Source organism: Echiichthys vipera (assembly GCF_963691815.1).
Source record: "Echiichthys vipera genome assembly, chromosome: 22".
Lineage (NCBI taxonomy): Eukaryota > Metazoa > Chordata > Actinopteri > Perciformes > Trachinidae > Echiichthys > Echiichthys vipera.
Window position 1 is genome coordinate 12,549,498 of NC_139847.1, and position 23,918 is coordinate 12,573,415.

A 23,918-nucleotide genomic window follows, 5' to 3' on the forward strand; every position below is an offset into this window, starting at 1 on the left:
TTGTGAGCAGGACAGGGAGCTCCACGCATGGCCTGTTTGTCTGTCTGAACAGCCCAGTTGGTCAATATGGGCACCAACAGGACGCGGACATTGCTTCTCAGGCACCATCCTGGTGGCTTCTGCTATCCACTATTTTTCTTTGAAATGGCCTTTTATCACTGCTGTTTGTGATAGTGATTTTTAAATGATGCGCCACATATTGGTCGGTTGTGTCTAAGCGAGCAGACACATACACAGGTTTTAAATAGGCTGCTGAAAATGTCTGGCCCATCTACAATTGGTGGTTTTAAAGTGTGGCCCAACTGAGTTTTTAAGTGAATAGCCCTGCTATAGCATTGTCTTCATCTGCATATGTCCAGTTGTCATGAAACTGTAGGCAAAGGTTCAAATATCTTGTGTTTTGTTTGTTTTTTTGTTTCAGGACTAAAGCATGTGTTCACACGTGGCTTCCTCTCAGAAACAAAGAGTTACCCAGTCTGTGGAAAAACACTTGCATGTGGCAACTAATGCATATTTAATGATGTATAGAATGAATTCCTGGTATAGCTTGGACAAAAGGATCCGGCTTGGTTACACCGATGATCAGCAAAGTCACATGTTTAACTGCCCGCTATCTCAGTTAGCTGTATCCAATTGACAGGATAGAGTGTTAGTGTTATTGTCTGTCAACAGGCTACTTCAGGGTGTTTTACACACAACATGTCCGCTGGGGTCGCCTATTCTCAGACTAATCCCTGGCTGTTAGCTGCTAATCCCTGTTTATCAACGGAGGGGTGCAGGTCATAGCCAAGTCTGAAAAAGAGAACGTCAGGCTCAATGTTGTGTGACATAATGGAAAGTGCTTCTCAAATCATGTGTCCTACGTCTGGGGGTTATTTGAGCTATTTATAGAACTGTTGGACAGAGTATAAACTCATTGAACTGTGACCAGCAAAGGTCCTTTCTGCTGTTAATAACAAAGTGATGATTATAAACTTATTTTTTTTCACAGGACAGGAATCTCAATACAGATAAAAATACATGAATACTAGCCAAATATTTATAAAATGCTGTATGTTTAGAGGATTCTATAGAAAACATTGTATCCAACAGAATATAACTAACCTGCTGTTACAACTGAGGCCCTGCGGGTGAAATATATGCAACATAACAATAAATGAAACACGCTGGCCTTTGCATTTCAGCAGATTTGCCCATCATCTCTGAGCCCATTAGTTGCAAACAATGTGCAATATTTTCTCTCTGGCTGTCAAAGATATTGGCTAGCACTGTGAAAAAGATTAATGTCGGGGAAAGGTATCACTGCAGGATCCTTCCCCCTCATTCCCCAGCAACCATTATCACAACATATGAATCAAATGAATGACAAGAGTGGGACATGACTACATCTCAGCCAGCCAGCAGTCCCCGGGCAATCGCTTTATTCCCCTCTCCTCCGATCCGAGAGGCTGCATGCTGCCTCAACTTCCCCTCTAATCCATCATTGCCTTTTCCCATTTCCACCTTAGATCTACAGAGGCCTGCACTCTTGACCAAGTGGATTAGAATGGAAAGCAAGTTACATTACCGAAAGCCAATGTATGACCGAAAACTAGATACCGATTCAAAACTCCTGCCTGCGAAATCACTGGAGAGAATTACACTCATCAAGGGCACACATCCCAGGATGGTATTTAACATTCTCTCCAAAATAGAGCATCATGGTGATTGGCATTAGTTCTCAAGGTTTAAGGGCCCTTTAAGCAATGCTTCTCATTATGGTGTTGCACTGTTGGATGTGGTATCGCACTGCGACCAAAGTATCAACAATTAAATTCAAATCAGTGAGGGGAAGCAGTGGGATTTAGATATTAAGCTATCACAAATATGCCTTGATGAGTGTAGAATTTAAAAAGCTGGAGGTTTAAGTCTGACAACAAAAAAATTGACGACTGTGGAACACATGCAACCTTGTATATACAACTTCCTCTTGAGGCTTTTTTCATGTTGACTTGGCCAATACAGTAAGTAACTCGATTTCCATGCCATTTCTGTGTATCTCAAAAGGACATGACCCTGAAAGGCTCTCTTGAGGTGGGGGGATTGTGCACAAAGCTACGGAGGGACATATAAAAAGAAACTGGGAAACAGCATGTCCAGATTGCATGTGTAAAGCTGTTGATGTTGATAGAGATTGCAAGTGTGTACTGGCTAAAGTGGGTATTAAATACCAATGCACGGTAGATTTTCCAGTTATACGTTTGAATGCATGCATGAAGAATTCAAAAGCTACATCTTTAAGGTTAAAACAATAAAGACCAAGTAACAAACTAATTAAATAGCTCTCGATCATGTCTTGTCACGTGTTCTTAATTTAACAATAGAAAAAAATTGAATGTTAAATCATAAAGCATTCTGAGTGGACCATCCATATTTATAGCCGTCATTATATTGTAAAGGTCCCATAAGAGGTGCTACAGTATTTAAATATTGTGAAAGTATCAAAACGCTTAATCCAAAGAGAAAGGCACACAGCCCCTATTTAGAAACTGTTAATTTAAACGTGCAGTCAGGACTTCTGTACAGTTATGATATAATATTTATAATATACATCGCTGTTACAGTCATTCTCTGGCTGAAATGATAGTGTAGTGACACCGAGTGCAGATGCGGAAGACACAAAAATGCTGAAGTATGCACTGAAAATGGCTGAATACAAGTATATTAAGACAGATATGAAAATAACAATGTGCTTTTTGAACATTAAAGCATGTAAACATGTCCTAGTAGAAACGTAAAATACAAGTAGGAACCTGAAAATGATCAGAATATGTGAGCTCTAATACTGTGCTGCCATGCCTCTATCAGCACTGAGACACATTTTACTATAGTGAGTGCATTTGGGGCCACGGAATTACTGTACTGCTGCAGTGCAGACATTCACAGGATTTATGACAGCATCCCTACCTGAGTAGTAAAAGGACACGGGGGGGAGTTTTGTCACGCAGGGTTGTTATACTGGATAATGTTGGACTGTACTGGCGTTGATAGTGTCCATGCATGTATATAAACCAGGTTAACAACTGCAGATTTGTGCAATATTAAGAATTAACATTATCATCTTTAATTGGTCTACAGGCTTAGTGTTGTCCTTTTGGAGTTTGGTGTAGATGTACAGTGATACGTGCTGTAATGGCTAGTCAAAACCAAATAAAATTAATTCACCTTCAGATGGGCAAATCTGAATATTATACAATGCATCGCTGCTACACTGCTCTGACTGCAGCAAACAGTGGATTATGTTAGCCATTCATTTGTTCTGTAGCCTGCTGCCCTCTTCTGGCCATAGAGATGAGGTGCAGTGATAGATTTCTAATAAAAATGTAGAGAGAGATTATATTTTTAATTCATTTTTTAATCAAATTGCAAAACATTCTAAACAGATAGAAAATAAAACTGAACTTATGCATATGATTGTGATACATATGAACAGTATACAAGAGAGTGGTGCCCTTGTTCCCCCACGTTGAGTAAAACTTAATTTTTCTTCAATGTAATCTTTGTTTAACAACACTTAACAATACAATCAACGATTTAGAACATGCTCTCTCAGTGCAGAAGTCTGCTCAGTGGACACAACATAGGGCTTCTAGTATCACCTGCTTTAGTGAGCATGCTCATTTTCTGAAGAATGCTCCAACATCCGGAGGGTACTATTGCCACCTGGCAGGTTTGTAGTGTGATCATATGCATGCTGGGAGGTTATTCTGGGTCACACAGGGGATAGTATTATTAGTTTGTGACACCACCTAATGCGAGAACACCTATGAACAAACATATGCTAGGAGAGGAGGCTTTAAATGCAATGTAGCCGTTATTGTGATCATGTGTGCGCTCTTATTCATTCTTTTCTTGATGTCCATCTTAAATCCAAACAAAGAAAAAACTTCAAGTGTAGGTGAAAGCCACAAGTGACAGCAGTGCTCAGTAGTTTGGCAAGTGAAAGTTCAATTTGCTACCTAACTACAGGAGTAAACTCCATTGGTGCAATGCTATTGTAAAAACGTAATGTTTTCCTTACCACTGTACCACTGTGTTACTGTTTCAGCTTCCTTGAGCAAAAACTATAAAAATGCAGCTTGCTCTCGGATGGAGGCAGCATGTCTCAGAAGGAAAAGGAGGCGTGAAAGGAATGAAAGTCTGAACAAATGCTGTGTTCTAATTTAAATGTGCCTGACAGAAACACCTGGGTCCCAGTGTGGGTCCCAGTTTGGCTCCAGCTTTGGCCACCAGCTCAGATGTTATAAGAGGTATAGATTCAAATGATAACGGTGCAGAAAAAAAGAGAGAGGCCAACCAAAGGCTAGGGCAAGAAGTAACTACAGTGTTTACGTGATCTAGAAAATGCCCCTGCCCCATTGACACTAATCTAATCAATACAAATTAAGAAAAGCCTTCAGTTCTTCTACAAAAGGTGAATATGCATAATCTTGCTTCCGTTATTCATGAAAAGCTGTTTTGGGGTCCTTATGTTATTGTTTTTCCCCTGCAGAAAATTCTTCACTGCAGATGCCATATAGTCCCTACTGAGACGTTCATGACTGTTTAATAGCATCCTAAATCATACCCAAACACAACTCATTTATCTGACAAGCCATATCAGTGTGGAACAACACCTGCCAATAAAAAAGCTCCAGGTTTTATGGAAATGCTTGATGTGTCACTGAGTTATAAAACAATCATGGGAACTAAGCAAGAGTCACTAATAACAGGAACAATGAACACAGATGAGGGAAGACAGAATAAACAGTCAAGATAGAATAAAACTGAGACTGAACACACATCACTAAGTAAGACAGGAAAAAAGACAGATTAATTATCCTTCTCCTTTCCATGATTTGAAATATGTCCGTACCTACAGTTTATGTGCATAAAAAACAAATTTAATATCACAATTTCTTTTTAAAGAAAAGGGCTATTATTAGGCATGTTTAAAGTAGGCCTATTGTGATTTCCCTACATTCTGTCATGTATAAAATGTTGCCAAGTCTGATGTTCATATTAAATGCAGCCAAAGCTTAAAATAATGAGGTACACATATGTAAAAGTAACCCCTGTGAGCAAGAAATTAAGATTTCCTGAACACTCCGTTTCCAACCGTTTTTACTACTCTCGGCCATAGCTCTTGGCTCGAAGTGATGTCAACCTGTGTTGAATTTATTAATATGATCATCTGTGTGTTACTGCATGCCGTTTACATTTTGCATACACTATTACATGTAGCTACATGCTTACACAAGGCAAAGATGTAATGCGGGTTGCAGATTTAGTTAATTTCCGCACAATTTTCTGATCACATTCCTGCTGGAACACGTCCAGTTGTGTAGCTTCTGGTTTAGAAGCCTTATGGTGTTTTTTCAAGGTTGAAAGTGCTGCTATGTTCCATTAGTATGGTGGAGAGACAACCAGACCAGAGCAGAGATATGGAGACCAGGAAAAGATGACCAAGCAGAGCAGACTGGGCATTTTCAGGAGGGGGTCTTCAAGATACAGGCGCTAAAACAGAGCGTCTCAGACAAAGGGTGATTACAGGTGCCACAGCCATCAGCATTATTAGAAAAATATGTGCTCGAACATTTAAGTATGTAAACATTTTCTATAAGAAACACAAACTACAAGTAAGTAAATGAGCATCATATATCTCTTCTAAACATAACAATATTGTATTTAAATGATTTCCTCATTTAGGAAGGGGGCTTAATTCCAGCTTGCATGTATATAAATGTGAAGATATGTCCTTGGCCAATGACAGCCCAGTGTTTTCCCTCTGTGTTTTACTGCCTGTTCCAGTGGCAAGAAAATGTAGCTATAAATCCTATTTTATTAGGTTATATGGCCATTGTGAATATATAACCCAAGCAGTAATCAATACTGATCTAGGTTCAAAGAGAATTAATTTACTGGAGCTGTCTAGTGTGGCTCTTGGTACAACTCGTTCTATCATCATAAATCACAAATTCTAGTGTTCCTTTAAGGTGAAAGGATGACTGATCAATACCACATTAATGTGTTTTGAATGGTGTCGAACTGAGCAGTTTTCAGAGTACATTCTGGACTCTGCTGCTTTCGCTCAATTTCATCTCGTCGGAACTCAGTACAGTAACCGTACAGTTAATGAGTGTATAGTGTTACTGTTAAATCCAATCTCAAAAGTGTGTAATTAGATCTAGATTATATTACACACATTATTTTTGGCAGTCCTAAGTGCATACTGTTCTTCCTGGACATAGTTCTCCAGTTCAGCATTCTTGACTATGTTTCGGGTAACTTTTCGTTTGTTGATGTTATTGTGATAAATACAGTATCAACTCTATCACATCTGCTAACCCCTTACCCAGTCCTCAGCTCCTCCTTGTTTTGCTGCAAAAAACAATACAATTCATCGAAGATCTTAAAACACATGGTAAGTTCCCAGAACAAAGTAACAATGGTTGATCCTGTTTCCATACGCACTAAAATGGCATTTTTGTTTCGTGGAAAAATTGTTCATTAGTCATTTACTCTAAATGTCAGGGTAGACTACATTCCATTATTCAAAATACACCAGGTGTCATCGCTAGCCAAATTAATTCATCTTAATTTTCTACTTGTTCATCTTCAGCAATTTATAATAATCACTTTTTCAGGACAGGGACCCAGGAACAATCCAGACTAATTCTGGTCAGACTAAGGAGTTGACAACCAATTATCCTACAAACGAAAGGCAATTCAATCCCATCCTACCACCTTGGTTCTGCATAGCTGCTATCTGTAGCCATACATCTGTGTATTTTGTACCTTTTGGGTTCGGGTAGGCCCAGGCGATGATGCGCCGCACCAGGCAGCAGTTGAGTAGGACTCTCTTGGAGAAGCCGTGGTCTTTACGAAAATGCTGCAGGCCCTCCCTCCACTGGGTCCTCTTTGGTGGTGTACACATGGCTGGAACGTCTCTATTTTTAAATATAATGAGGCATTATTTGTGAGGACTTTATCTAAGTAAATTCTGTACAAATATAAGCCTCATTACTAGGGTACTTCTCAAAGGGCTGTTAAAAGGGCTGTGTGTGTTACAGTAAATGTGATTATCATTAGCCACATTATTCAAATGATGACCTCTTAATGGCCTCTGGTAAACATTCAAACACAAATAGCTACAGTCACTGCAGCATGCAAAACAAACTGACAAGTTCAGGCAATACACCTTAGGAACATATGCTAATTCGGTATGTTTTTTGCCCCCAGTTATGCAGGGCAATAATGACTGCAAGCCATTTCAGCATGCCCTTTTGGAGCCAGAAAATACTTGTCTTGTGTCCTCAGCTGTTTCAAGTTATTGAAAGTATTAAAAGTTATAGTCAATATACCAAATAGATTGTCTTCATACAAACTGGCCCGCAATGATTATTTACCTAAATCTGACTCATATAGGTAGATTTTCAAATTTAACAAGCAAACATACTGATTGTCTCCAGATAATCATCCCAGAGTTGAAAGACTTTTACAACATTGCTAAATAAAACATGACCTAGCGATACCCTACCTCATTCAGTCAATTACAATTGTCCCTGAAGGTTTCCTATAAAGAACAAGTTTCAAACATCAACATATCATCAGCTGCTCTGTCTGGAAGACGTTTGGTTTGCTTTCAGATTGCAAATTTATATATCTTTCAATGCACAGACATTGAGGTCCAGTGCGAGGGGCTAACTGCTATCAACTGTCCCTCTGAGCATCATCTTACCTTGCAGGATAAAACACGGTGTGCACGCTCTCTCTCTGCTTCCTCAGTCTGCAAGTGTTCCTCAGGTTTCACACAAGCTCTTTCCCTTTCCTGAGCTGATCAACAGAGTGTGAAAGGGGGTGGGAGAAGGAGGATGAGGAGGAGGAGAGCGAGGACCGCTCTGTGAAGCAGAGAGACTGAACGAGAGAGAGAAAAAGAGAGATAATCTGCTGGAAGAAACTATGGCTTTTGCTTCAAGTTAGAGTACCATTTGTGTTTTTTAATTCAAGAATCAGATGGAGTCAAATATGCTGGGGACTCAGTGTAACGCTTGATCGTCCTCCCTGAAAACACATCAATGCCCACTCCTTCCCTTCAGATCTCTGTCACTATCAGAAAAATCTAGACTCAATTCATCAGCATCTTCAAAACATGGTAAATTATGTAACTCAAAACTCAATTTAAAGTCCTCAATTTAAAAACGATCAAACAAGTACACCTTGATACAAATAAAAGTCTTCCAAAAGCAAGAAAACGTTTTCATAGTCATACTTTTCACAGCCTCAAAAAGTTCTAGGATAGCAGCAATAAGAAAGACCAAATGTTTAAGCACCGCAGCATGCATACACTCTGCTGGGATGTGTTTGAATCAAAACATCCCATAACTTCCAGCTCCAGGAGCATGTTCAGAGCAGTTATGTTCCTGACCCTTCCCTTTGATATGCACTAAATTATTTTTGTTATTTTGATACTTGTAATGTTATTACAGATAAAAATTATGTGGCATATCAGTCTAAGTGGAGGGCATATCTGTGCACTTTTTGCACCTGTCAAAACTGTTGTACTTGAAGATGATGATGATGATGCATACCACAGCATAGCCATTACAGCATACACTAAACTGAATTTATTATTTATTATCAAGTGTTAATGTCTTCCAGAATACATTGGCGGTGGAATTTTGTCAGCACTACTCAGAGCAACCCTTTGAGTTATGCTACGATATACAGAACGTGTCATAAATTTACATACATCCTATGCAAATGATTTGTCTCTGGTCTTAAGCCAAATGGGCTTAAGCTTACATTTAAATGCACATAACATTAATTGCCATGCAGTGATAGATGGATCTGCTTAAGGGTAAACAGCAAAGCTAGATATAATTGCTTCCCCAGAGATGAGCAAGGCATATACTGGACAGGAAGTTAGGAATAGAGCCATCCTTTTCCAGCTGGCCGAGACACACGGTTGACAGATTGAACCCTGTGTTATGGTAAAGATATGCATTCTCTGGAAACTCTGTTAGGTGAGCATATCCTGAGGTATATCCACATCCTGAGGGTGAGGGCTTAAAAGCTTTGTCCCCGATATATTGAATATATCTATCTATATATATGGATATATAATCTTAGCTGTACTTGTTTCTACTATTCTGCTGTATTAACTGCCATAACATATAAGTCATATTCACATTACTATAGATATTATTATAGTTAATGGAAGTGTGTCTGTCTCTGTCTTTGTGTCTGTCTTTGTCTCTCTCTGTCCATCTGTTCGTCTTTTCTCTCTTTCTCTCTCCTTTTCTTCCTCCCCAACCGGTGCAGACAGATGGCCGTCCTCCACAGAGCTGGGTCAGTCTGACGTTCCTGCCTGTAATAGGGGAGGTTTCCGTTGCCACCGTACTCTACGGGGGAATTGTTGGGTCTTTGTTCATCATAGAGTGTGGTCTTTACCTAGTCTGTAAAGTGTCCTGAGATAACTTCTGTTATGATTTGGCACTATAAATAAAATTGAATTGAATTGAATATATTCAAGAAGCTGTTAGTGCTTATTGTTATCCAAGACTACCTTAGTAGAGTACTGGTCAACTGAAAGACCAGGTACAGTGGACTTGAGTCAAGAGCTTCTCAATGCTGCAAAATCAGTTTTTTGTAACACTCTATAGATTTTTACAGTTATTCAAGCATATTGCAGCATATAACTAACCATGTAAATATAATACAAATCTGAATGTTGTTGGGGGGTGGGTGGATTCGTCTTCTCATCGAATCGCTCTGAGTTACAATTATCTGTCCTGCTCAAGTCAATCCCTGAAATACAATCCACATACATTAGCTGCTGAACGTAGACTAAGTTTGGCGACTGAGCTTGTGGATTCCTTGTGCACTTAAATCTTCATTGTTCCTCTTATACAGACACCAATCATTTGCTTCAATGTATTCTGATATTAATTCAAACAGCCAGCTCATGTGGAATTTATAGTAGTATTTTATAAGTATACAGTAGTTAGTATTTGGCATCAAAGCTCTGACCATGTCACTCACTGAAAACTTACACAAATTCAGCATGGCGAGGATCATGCAATAGGCTACTAAATATCCCCTCCAAAAACTGCATTGGACTCCTTTATGTGGTAGACTCCTTGTGGTCATCAAAAAAAATAGTGGACACAGTATTAAATTTGGACTTCAGGTGCTGTGATACCAATATTAGTGTGTGAGTGGATTTGAATTGTTTCTCTCAGGACTACAGTCAAGGCCAACTAAATCGAGTTCAAGTCAAGTCCAATTTAGTCCACAAGTGCAAGACTTTCAAAAAGTGGACTCAAGTACTACAGTCTGGTTTCTATATTAAATGACATATCAACCATAAATAAGTCAGAATACACACACACACACACACACACACACACACACACACACACACACACACACACACACACACACACACACACACACACACACACACACACACACACACACACACACACACACACACACACACACACACACACACACACACACACACACACACACACACACACACACACACACACACACACACACACACACACACACACACACACACACACACACACACACACACACACACACACACACACACACACACACACACACTTTTGACAGTATATTTGAAAGATCATCTGAAATATTGGCAGGCTACCATAACATGGATGGGATGCTATGATTTCTGCAGCATCCCTTTAATAGCTGCTCCAGGGTGCTAAAATGCAAACCTTGTAATAAAATGGTTATTTGGAGTATGTTTAGTTAGCAGAGGTTAAATGCAGTCAGGTTCAGAACCAGTTACCAGTACCTTCAAACATATTTAAAGTGCATCCCCTGTACCTTTAAACTGTGAGTAGCCTTCTTGTCCAAGTTTTGTAGGTGATTTTGCAAAAGCTTAAGAAATATTAACGACCCTGCTGTCTCAGTACAAAATGATGGAAGACACACATTCAAGACAACAGGCTTATTTGAAACAAGCACTGCATTTCCATAAAACCTTGCAAGGGTAACGTAATAGCCCATTACAGAAGCCATTACCCGTAGCAAAGGAGGTTGCTGCCCAGCCGCATCAGAACATAACATGAATTCAGCTTTTATTTTTTGAATGTCCTCCACCACATTAGTAAGTAGAGCTCACTAATTGCCTTTACTGCTCAAGTGTAATGGTAATGATTAGAGATGTAGCAGCTGAATGGAGCCTCCTGTGTTAGATCTTTTGGAAATTAAAACTTAGGCCTATGTGTAGTCTTTGTAAGAGGTTGTTATGAAATCTACTGCATATGGGAATCTGCCCGTTTGTGCCTAAATTCATATGAAACAAGTGCGTGGAAGTTGGAAAGAAGCAAAAGTATTTCCTCCCTAGATTTTCAATGTCCAGATAGAAGGAATGTGTCATAAGTCATTTTGGGCCATATACAATTTTGCATACCTTCATGACATTTTACTGGGATATATGGGATATGACTTTATATCAGTAAAAAGAAAAACTTAAAAGCTGAGCTGCTAGTATTAGTAGTCATTGTAGTATAGGACATTATCTAACAATGCTGTGTGACTAATATGCAATTAGCCTACTTAGACAGGTCGTGCTGGGTTTAAATACTTATGGCCCATAGAATAATGGATAGATAATAAAAAAATAGTTTCTTGCTGGAGGACCCGATGACACTTGCAGCCACAGCAGATAACAACATATCAGTGGTTTTAACACAGGTTTGACGTGTTTCCCTCTTTGGCCAAATAGTGCACAGCTTTATTTGTGTTGGCTGGCTCAACTTTATTATCAGGACTAAATCCAAAATACTAAACGGGCATTTTTCTTATTAAATTGTCCTGTAATATTATTGCTGCCGCTATTACTCAACACAATCGATTGTGGCCTGGCCAACTTCAAAGAGTCCCTTGACCTCTGACATCAATGTGATGTCGTCTGATGTCTCTCAATACTTATTTTATTGTGATGACAGCTGTAGCATGTTTAAATTTTAAAAAAGTACATTAATGCAACTGCTTTGGGGTCAATTCTTAATGTAAATAATGTTTTTAATAATGCACCAGGTTAGAGGGATGCTTCTACAATTTAAAGCATTAGTTCTCTGATAATCTCTTTCATATTCAAGCAAAAGTGTTTTTATAACAAAAATAGACCTAATTATTGTAAATCGATATTAAGGGAATCAAATCAAACTTTATGAATCCAAATCAATTTAGGACATCAGTGCCGATACCCAGCTCTACGTTCTATGTACTTATTACTAGTGTGATTCACCTTAGATAGACTGCAAGGATAAAGCCCACCATTAGCCACCTGTTTCAGCCAGCATTCTCCTCCCCTTCCACTATCTATACCATCTGTTTTGCAAGGGTCACTGTATTCTGGGGCTTAGCACTGCCCAAAATAGTGATTGGTTTAAAGAAAATACAAATATCCAAGAGTGTTTTTTTCCTCTATACAAGAATGTTAACTTGTGCAGCCAGACCATACTTCAGCACTGTGGAGATCTGCCAATGTAAGACTACACCAGTGGAGACTGTCCTCTGGCGACGTGTGCTGTGCACTTCAGCACATCACCTCGATGCAGCAGCTCTGTGTCAGTTTAATAGAAAGAGGATCATCTGTATTTTCGGATGGTACTGAAAATCATACCTTCAGGATTATTATATACGCTGGTTTAGTGCAATACCTTGATACCGCAGTTCCTATTTGTATGTATAAGTTATTTTATGTATTTGCCTTGATGTGCACATTTTTGTTGCAGTATACTCCTACCCCTGTGTGCACGTTTTACATGTATATTGATAGGTTGCATGCCACAATTACTCCAAGCATTGCAATAACTCCTTCACTTAAAATAGTCCAACAGATTTTTCTGCCATGCCAGTCTCCCTTTTGTCTGTATTTTTTTGCTCTGTTGCAATAACTTGCAATGAGCCACTGCTTTAGATGCAATCTTTCCTTCCCAATGTCATGGCGGTCAGAAACCCTATGGTTCACAGCAGTGCCAGACAGTGACACGTTGAGTGAGTATGTGCATCAAGGCTGGCTGCATCAAGGCTGGCTGTCTCTCTTCCCACCTCCAACACAAAAACTTTCCTTTCCCTTCCCAATTTCCCAAGCATCCACAGTGATCTTGTCCTCTAAAGTGGTTAAAATTAGCAGAACACGAGGGAAAAAGGCCTTGTTGATTAGATAAACTGCAATGCAGTATTTAAAGATGGGGGCTGCAGGCCCTTCTTGGTGTAGTCTCAGTATGTATCAGTATATCCCGGATAGAGTTTCTTTTTCACTTTGAAACACGAGAGTTCCATTATAATATCCTTGTGGAAACAGAGGTTGTTCCCTTATTTACTTAAGCTGACCTCAAGTCGATACAACCCCCTCTTGAACAGTGGCCCAAGTAATCTGATAGGGAGCACATACTGGCCTCGAGAAAGCCAAGATCAGTGTCAGATTTGAAAAAAGGTGTCCATAACTTCTTAATATAGCCTTACAGTAACAGAAGCTACTGTCCAATACTGTGTCTCAATTCAGATACTTTCATCAATAAGGTTGTCAAGATACCAGAATTCTAAAATTACATTTCTAAGATATCAGTATTTAAAGGTACAAAAAAAAATATTAACCTGCACACAGTGTTGGTGGAGAAAAAAGTCACTTCTAGATGGCAGAAGGGTACAGTTTAAGTTTCTTCAAGGTGCACCTGAAACTGCAAACTGGGGGAGCATTACTGCCACATATTGTCACCCGCCATAATATCTGCCTGCTTAGTTGTCTCACTCCCCGACAGTATAGTGATACTTAGTGAATAAAACACACGTGTGACCTATTTATGTATGGTAGGTATTTGGTGTTTCAATTAAAACCGTTGCAGCCTTCTCGCCTGTCATTTTTATCAGTTTGAAAATATGTGGCTGGTACTGTAGCTCCTGCTATATAGCAAAGATGGCCACCATTGAGGGTGAATTGCGTGCACCATCTGGGTATTGTTAGTGCACTGCATTTTGCCATACTTCTTCAGTGTGAATGCACTACGCAATTAAAAAGCAAGTACAGAAGTGAGCGAATTTAGATGCAGCACTAGTCTGGTTGTATGTAAGAAGTCCTGCAACCCCAGAATGTAACTGGTTTGATTCAAATTACTCATTTTATTTTAACAGCTTTAGTTGCAAAGGCCAATGGAAAGGTCACACACAAGATAATGAAAGAAAGGCTGTGAACCCACCTAACAATCTTGCTGATACAAGTATGTGTCAGTCATAGCAATTTTTCATTATCATGCTTCAATTATGCACCAGTATTAATTAACACACGAATAAGCGTTCAGCACTTTTGAAAAGGGTAATATACAAAGCTCTTGGGAGAAGACAATTTAGCTTCATGAAAATGAATAGTGCGGCCAGTCCATCAGTTCACATTTTCCGCCTCCCTCTTCCACTTGTTACATTGACTGTGGCATTATGGCCAATGCAGCAGCCAGTTTAAGAGCAGAATCATGAAAAAAGTCTGAGGAATTCAATTTATACTGCTAATATAAAGTTATATATAAACTAAAAATCTGACACAGACACAGACACCGACACATACGCGTCAAACCTTTTAGCACTTCCCTGCCCTCTGTTAGTGTGTCTTGTTGTCGAGTCAATGTGTTGGAATGCCTCCATAAATTATTCAGCCGCAGCACCTGCTATCTGTAGATAACGGTGGCTCTTTATCGGCCAGCGTGTAGAGACACTGCGCTGGAGACTATACAAGCACCTAGGGGAATTTGGGGCACCTTCTGTGTAAGGATGTGTGTCACTGTGACAGTGAGTCATACACTGGAATATAGCCTATCAGCAGGTTTATGTTGTAAGGTCACTTTCATTTTCTCTGGGGATGCGTTCATTTTCAGCTCATCAAACAAAGCATAACTAATGCGGACTAAAGATACAGAAAGTTACCTGCCATCTCCACTTTTTCCAAGTATTTATGACGAAGGCAGTTAATGACCTACAACTAACAAGAAATCCTAAATACTTTTTTGTCAGTTACATCATGGGAAACATTAAATATTAGCCACAAACTTTGTTGTTGTATCTAAAATTCAATCATATCTTTCCAACAATCAAATTGCTTTTCAAAGGCTCTCCATATTACCACAGAATGTAAATGCAATATAATTAGCTGGTCTGCACTAACAACCATGTCCAAAAATTTAGTTTAATCTAAAAATAAAACTAATGCAGAATCTGACAAAGAGCTAAAACATCGGTCATTCTATTAGTCAATCAACAAAGATGTTTAATTCTCACCATTACGTACCTGGTGCTCATTTTACTGTATTGTGTTTTTATGTTGTATTCGAACGTGTCTTATCTGGATGTGACAAGGTGTGTTGTGTTGATGATGTACCCTTTTTAAACACAGTTGTTACTCATACAGACTAATTCTGCAACGACTAATTGACTACATGTCAAATATTAAATTAACTGCCAATTATTTTAACTATAGATTAATTAATAAATTTAGTTGTTTATGCAGAAAAGAAAGCCAAAATTCTGATTCCAACTTAAATGTACTGTAAATATTTTCCAATTTCTTTACTCCTCTATGAGAGTAAACTGAATATATTTGAGTTGCAGACAAAACAAGACATTTGAGGACGTTGCTTGCACTTCAGGAAACACCATTTTACAGACCAAACAACTAATCTTGGAGAAAAAAAATCAAAAGATTAATCAACAATGGGAAAAAAAAGTTATATTCTGTATCCATATCTGTATATCTGTCTGTATGTGCATATCCATGTATGAATATGCACATACAGACACCTGACCTGATCTCAACACGAGATAGACAGTACAAGGCCATAATACTACCCTGGGCTGCAGGCTTACGGCTTAACAACTGGATGACAAGTATGGAAAAAAGGACAGTTCTTTACTACTGAGACACCATTTTCTCTGTATCACCACTTGGGGTCAGCCTTGCACATTGCATGGATGCCATGGCTACCATACAGAAGATACAGTACATTCCTTCCATGATGCTCAAGGTTGAATGTTAGTTGGTATAACATTGAAAAACATCTACTGATTATTACTTAAGCCACTGTTGATAAGCCTATTACACCAATTGTTCTATGTGAACTGCTGTTATATTTCCAATCTATTTTCAGGTCTACCCTAATTAACAAGATGGCATACGGCTTAAGTCTGAACACTTTACATGTCATAATCTCTTATTGGAATGACAGATATGTTTAGTTTTATGTAGTCTATATTAAGAGCTGGCAGTAGCCTGGAGGACATGGACTTTTGGAGGGAGTAAAGCCAAGAATAGGCTTTGGGACGAGAAGAGAGAAACAGATCCTCCAGTTGGCCACTAATGCCCGGGCTGCCTCAACATATGGCCTGTATGATGTTCAGCTCTGACACCATTTCATTAAGGACTCCTTGGAAAGACTCATCCAACTAGACATAGGGCGGATTCATTCATGTTAGTTCCAATTCTAATTCTTTTTGGTTAAGGGGGAACAGTGGAGACTAATGTTGGGGGAGTGAGATGCGGCAAAGTTAACAAGTTGGAAATGATCTCAGAAGCACATATCACTGTTTGGGCTTACTTGTGGAATGATAACAATTCAAGCAGGTGCAGTGAGAAATACAACAGATTTTAAGTCCCAGGATACCCCATCTCAAAGCCACAAAACAGAAAAAAATAAGCAAAACAAAAGCTAAACTCAATAACAGGACAGGAATGTCAAGTTGCCAACAGAACAGATCATAGTGAAAAAAACGTAAACAGCAGGATCCATATTATAATAATAATAATAACAGTAATAATGATTATTATCCATTTTATTATTGCAACAATAATAAAAAGGGAATACAAGTAATTATTGTCTTCATGAAAAAAACAAGTTATGGGGAAAGAAAAAAGAAAGAAGAAATATTTACTCCAACAACCTTTCATTTTCTATTGCTGATTGTCATATGGATTTGTACGGTGCTCGAGCCTTACCCAGAGGCAGTTTGCCAGCCTATCACAGGGTGCAGGGTTATCTGCTGAGGAAAGGAACGAAAGGTTATCACAACGCTCAGTTTTTGCCCTTTCACATATTCCTTTTTCATAATCTAGTTTCATCTTTTCAGAGAAACTTGGGAACAGCGGGTCTGTAGAAGTTCGGGGTCCTAATAAAAGACCGTTTTAAAGCAATGCAAGGGGTCAGAAGACAGATCTAAGTGGTCATAAAATGATTACATTGTATAACATCCGAATAAGAAGATTCTACTATACAAATTGCTTTTTCTTTCGAGATACTGCTTTACCTCCATTAAGACTTAAGACCAAACACTCTGAAAATGAACTAATAGACACACACTTCACTCTGTGAAGAGGAGTCACACTAAACTTTGTATTAAAGAGTCACAAGCAAAAAAAATAGGAATTCTATCAGAAATGCCTCTGATACTGACTACAATCGGCAAACTATGCAGGTCTATGCACCGATTCGATATCAAGTAATTTATCCTAAAAAAAAGTTTATTCATGTTCAAAAAAAGAAAAAGAACATTCATATCCTACACAGTATTGGCCAATGCGCAGGTACAGGTATCAGGAAGGGAAAAAAGGTATTGCAATAAATAAAATAAGGTTATGCAATCAGACCGTAAAATAACAATAAATACAGAGAAAATCGGTGAACGCTGAACTGTGATAAAATATTAACGGCTCATTTAACCTAAAAATAGATGGATATTTTTCACAGTTTCTTAAAGTGCCAAGAGGCATTTTCTCTATTTTCCTTCCAGTCTGTTCAATTTTTGGCTTTTAAGAAAAGCAAGACACTTTTGATAGGACACTGAGATCACTGCAGCATATCTAAGCAAATTCTGCTTTAAATGTACTGTCAGAATGACAACAAAGAACATTATTAAATATCTTTAATGAGATAAAACAACAAATTCAATGTTAATGACGCTATTAAGTTATAAGGATCTTCAGCCTTGAAACACATTATTCCTCAACTCAAACGCAATTTGATGTGTGCTGAGAAGTCATTGATCATTCCCTTGACTCACAGAAAAAGCTTCTTCAGAGGTACTTTGTGTACTACAGTATGGAGTGCTTTATAGAAATATGACTGAGAGAAATACTTTAATTTCTGGACAGAAAGGTGAGTTTCTTTTTACTGTTATTCTCGTAGGCAACAGCTAATGCGGCTTATCGTCAATATGACCTTGGCACCAACCAAGGAAGACACGTTTGCAAGCTGAAGCCAAGCATTGCCACCCAGTTGGCATCAGCTGTTTGGCACTCTATCCAAGGAAGTCAAATGGAGTGAATCTGTGGCACAAACAAGCCTGTGGGGGGAAATATAAACCTACAGGCCACTTCTTTTTGTCTTTGTTATTGCCGTCCAATGCTATAGTTACCACCGCAGCAATACGCCGTCCATAAGATTATTTCCTACATCCCAGTCACCATGTTTATTCAATTACTGTTTTACTCCACCTCTCCCTCACTGTCTTCTGTATCCTCCTCATCTCATCCTATTTTATTTCACTTCTCCTTCCCTCATTCTTCTCTGGCCTGAGTCCCAAGGCAGATGGTCCATGCAAGCAGATGCTCCCCACCCAGTCTCCCGATGAGAAAAACAAAGGCTAGATCCAAAGCAAACAAAATCTGCTGGAGGATGCCCAGAAGACGGGCAGGGACGTTCATGGTACAATAGTCAATCCTGAATTGACCTAAGAACAGCTTTTTATTGACAGGTGCTTCACACAGGTAGTCACAAAAAGAATCTACTAACAACAAGGACTTCTCTCTGGGTCCCATCTTGATGCTAAGGAGTACAATTTACTTCACAGCAGTTGGTATGCCATTAGGAACATCTGACGTGCCAAATCTGACTGTTTAATAAGTCAAACTGTCCAATTCTATTCTATTCACAGTATAGAGTGAAGTCAAAAGTATTCAGAGTTCTCTTTAACTGAGTGTATTCAAATAGCCTTTCCCTCCTGCTCTGAAATCACCAGACACACTGAAATTATTCTATGAACAAATCAAAGAGCATGTCTTTCGCTACAACAAAGACAGAAAAATGTTAAGATTGCTGATCCTTTGCTGCATACTGTCGAAACGTCACCCGTAAAAGGTAACACACACCAGTGTGCAGTCTGACAGATTTGGAGCAGTTCCTTTAATCTGTATCTTTGCTTCACTGTGATCTCAGATGTGGTCAGTCTCAACATCATAAAAGCTCAAAGTTGACATCTAAAAATGACAAAATGCAATAATTGCCTCGGCAAAACAAATCTTTTAGCACAAGGACTGAACATTATCCTCAACTGAAACATCCCACACACAAATGACCATCTGTGTATTTCCAGACAACTTATATATTCTATAATTAGCTATATTTATGGTGAGCTTAATCTGGACACAATCATGTCAACAAACATTTGATAAAGAAAGTGGCTGTTGCTGTCAGAACATGGTGCAGTAACTAACCTCTGTATGCTGTGATAACATTAATAAATGCTTCAAATGGGGTGTTGCCCTTTGTTGCATCAAAGCCAGAGTGGCATAACTCTGGCCCAGTCATTAAACTATTAAGCCAGTAGTCCTAAATATTGCTTATTTCAGAAAGTCGTGTTTGTTCCCAGTGTAATTATGCAGATTTGTATTGTGACTGACCTTTAATTCTCTACCTTATGCTTACACTAAGATTGCCTCTATCTTGTGTTGACTCTTGACATAATAATCTGCAAAGTTTTTGGTTTATTAACTAGTTTTGTTGTAAAATATTATGCATAATCCTAAGTAATTAAATGCAAATCAGGGTATATTAAGCATTGATTCAACAGCTATTAGGTAATGCATCATGGTAACATTTTTACTGTTTATGTTTTATTACTTTATGTTGTTAAGCACTGTTCAAGGCCCTGGATATACAATATTCAGCATAATTAGCTACGATAATTCATACTCACAGAAAGGAAAAGAAGACATTCATCACAAAAAAGACCCACAATGTCGTACAAAAGACGGAACTAGTTGTGGTGCTGAAATTAGATCACTCAGAACAATAAACCTTACGGGGCTGCGTTTCATACATCACTTTTCTGAAACTCAGGGAGATGGTACTAAAGGAGAGAAATGTCTTGGGAGCCGTGGGCATGCACCAACAGAAGTTGCACTGGTGATCTGAGAGAGCTCCAGGGCACTGATGCAAAGAATTACTGTAGCAAGGAAGCAGCTCTTGGGAGGATCAACTCATGGCTGGGTGGCTGTAGCATTTTTGTCAGCAATCGTTGGGCTTCAAGATTTCCCTGATCATGATGTGGTGGCCCACTAGGGTGGGGGCTTTAGAGAGTGAGGATAGAGAAAAGGACGTGGGGGAAAAAGCAAAGAGAAAAACATTGTGTTTTTGTTAGTGATGTCATTTGGAGTCCAGAACCATTGATTACTTATATATTAGCAAAAAACAAATGCAGGGCATATCTCCGGCCCCCTAAAGACTGACCCTCTCAACTGAAATTCAAGCCACCTGACAATGAGAAACTTGCTCCAGAGTGCCAATTATGCTACAGCAAGCAAGGAAGACCATGAGTTAGCCTACTTGCTGCTGGAGGCAAACTAGTGAAACCCAAACCTTTCAGAATAAATCAAAATCAAAGTTAACAGTCAATTACTTATTAATAAGTTTAAAACAATCTACTTTTTCAGCATAGGACAGCAATCAATATCCTTAAATAACACAACACCTATACGTTTACACCCGTATAGTGCAGTGCAATGTCCTATAATTGAGAAATTAAACATAACAGACTGTAACCATCAGATGTCTTCACACATAGGCGTAGATCTCCAGGCGGAGGAAGGGGACATGTCCCCATCAATATTCAGAGCATGTGATTTTCTTCCCCGCTATAAAAACATGAAAGTAACAGAGCAATTTTATTTAGAAGAACTGACAACACGACTCATAGACACGGAAATGCCTTCGTTAAAGTAGGTAGTGGCAGTATGCAACTTTAAAAAGGCAAAAGTCGCAATCTGGCATAAAACAGAAAGAAGAAGCAACTGCACAGTTGAAAGAGGACGTACCATGACATTTCCACCATGAGTGGGTGCAGAAAAAGACGCAAATCCACTAGAATGCAGGAAATTAAGCTATTGACACTCAAAATGTTTTGGGGGAGCACTCCCAGACACCCTGTGCAATTTGGGTATTTTTCAACCTGGACCCTGTCTTCCCTTATTTTTGTGTCCAAGTGACTAATGGGAACAACAATTTTTTTAATTGATCTAGTTTTGAGCGTCAGGTTGAAAAATACCAAAATTCCCCTTTAATATGTCAAATTCACCCCAAATAAAGATTGATTCATATCCATATTCATATCACCGTTTGAAGCATTTGTCAAAGTCCATGTCTTCATTAGCTGGCTTGAGTTTTATCATCTTCAATAGCAGCTATTCGAACAGTTGCATACAATATTGTTTCATTCTTCGTGCTGTGGGTAAGGGACACGGGGAATCCGAATTAACACGTTTAAATAAAACATTTGCTGAAGGAAAATTACGTTTGAGAGGAACACCTCTCAACAGCACAAATCCTGAAGGTATTACTCATATCCTTAACGAAGGATAATTAGAAATCAATTAGGTGTGCAAACAAACTTTAACCTGAGCCAGGAATGATGAGCAGTTAACTGCTCGTGGGGCTCAGAGAGGCAGCGAGGAGCCTGAGGGGAAACCTATAGACTATAACAGAGTGATCATTACTCTGGATGTCGGCCAAGAACTATGGAGGGGTGAACCTTGGAGAGAATTGGTGCTTCTGAATCCATTATGGTGTTTTTTTTCCACTGATGCCTGTGTGCCCATACTCAAATTAATTTATCACAAGGGGGTTGAAAAGTTTCCAGCATACAAAGTGAGGGCTACAGAGAGAAATGAACATAAAAATATACAGCTGTTTCTAAAACCTTATCAACTCAAAATGCTCTGTTAAATAGTTCAGCAGAAACAGAACAAAACAAAAATGGATGCTGCCAAACATCCCGTAGAGAAACAATCAACCAATCATATGTTCCCTTTCAAGAGAAGGCAAAAGTCCAGACATGACTCACTCTTCAGTTACCTCGTGCTGACAAAAACAGGCATTTATGTTGCAGAAGCATGCGAGCAAAACTTAAATGGAAATACATCAATTAAATGTTGCCTTTAAACAATACAAACTCCAGGGAAATAGGCGGTAACGGTCCTCACCTGTCAACTTTTTTTAACCGAACTAAAATTGCCGGCTAACGCCATTGTCTGTTTAGGTGCGATAACTAGTAAAGTAGCTAGTAACAGCGGGAAAGAAGCTATTAGCGTGAACGCGAACATTTAAGAATTCACCACAACGGCGACTTTTGTCCTTTAATGTGTTTGTTGTTGCATTAATTGTAAGACGAATTAAGGACAGGCACTATAACCGCATAACATTAACTTACACTCTACAAGGTATATCTTTTTCGACCTAAAAGCAAGGCAACATTCAATTGGAGTCATCGTGCTCGTACTTTAGTCTGACCGTGCAAAACCAAACAGGACACCAATAAATGACCAAACGATAACATGCGACCACTGTCCTACCAGGTGAAGAAGCAGCAGCATCCACTCGGCCAGAAATGGTCTCCACTCTCTTTGTGTCCATAGTTTGTTGTTGTTTGCTTGTTTGTTTTTACCGAAGGTGGACTTGTTTCGGTCGAAATGGCAGCGTTGCAGTTACAGGAGCTCGTCAGAACACGGCTGGTTACCTACTAGTTGCTGCTCATTCAACTGCCAAGTTTCGCAGTGTGATGGAGCGCTGGAACGCTGGAACGCTGCTCGTGCACACTGTGGACGGCGGGAGCGCGCACACGAGGGTGAGCGTTGGTGATGGTGTGTCTAAATCTGTGTGCTCTCAGTCTGACATTAGAACAATGCATTTGGTTGTTAATGTTTCGTGATATGTTCAAATATGAATGAAGAAAAATGCCAAATATGGTTACTTTATGATTTTCAGAGGTGAGAAATTGGTAATTATATAGTGCCTTTCTAGTCTTCTGACTAGTCAAGGCACTTGCACACTACTTCATCATTCATCTTCAACCGCTTATCCTTGTCGGGGTCGCGGGGGTCTGGAGCCGATCCCAGCAATTTAGAGTCATCAATTAACCTAACACGGGCATGTCTTTGGACTGTGGGAGGAAACCGGAGAACTCGGAGAAAACCCACGCAGACACGGGGAGAACATGCAAACTCAGCCAGTGATTCGAACCAGGAACCCTCTCGCTGTGAAGCAACAGTGCTAACCATCACACCATCGTGTCGCCCCCTTGCACACTACTTGTCAAATTGAATTGAATTGAATTAATTTTTATTATTTTATTATTATTTTTTATTTATAATGCCAAATCATAACAAAAGTTATCTCAGGACACTTTACAGAGTAGGTAAAGACCACACTCTATGACTTATTTATGATTTACATAGACCCAACAATTCCCCCGTAGAGTATGGTGGCAACGGAAACCTTCCATATTACAGGCAGGAACGTCAGACAGACCCAGCTCTATGGAGGACAGACATTTGTCTTGACCGGTTGGGGAGGAAGAAAATAAGAGAGAAAGAGAGAAAAGAGGGACAGATGGACAGACAGAGACAAAGACAGACACAAAGACATAGACAGAAACACTTCCAGTAACTATAATAATATCTATAGTAATGTGAATACACCCATTCACACTGATGGCAGTGATACATACCTACATACCATTCACAGCACATTCACACACCCATGCGCAGCAAAGGGAGCAATTCGGGGTTCAGTGTCTTGCCAAAGGACACTTCGACA

The 23,918-nt window shown here is 39.2% G+C and overlaps 1 protein-coding gene across 2 annotated transcripts in view; it reads right to left on the reverse strand.

Moving 5' to 3' along the window:
• Positions 1 to 22,736, reverse strand: part of kcnip4a (potassium voltage-gated channel interacting protein 4a) — a gene marked incomplete at its 5' end in the record, with an annotated part of 134,632 nt that extends 111,896 nt beyond the window's left edge. The window contains one exon of one of the 2 annotated variants that reach the window (XM_083937507.1): positions 22,676 to 22,736. In XM_083937507.1, the coding sequence (XP_083793633.1) occupies positions 22,676 to 22,736 (61 nt within the window). Of the gene's footprint in view, positions 1 to 6,816; positions 6,956 to 22,675 lie in introns of those variants that run through there. The other variant, XM_083937506.1, reaches the window with a different exon arrangement.
• Positions 22,737 to 23,918: the final 1,182 nt, after the last annotated feature.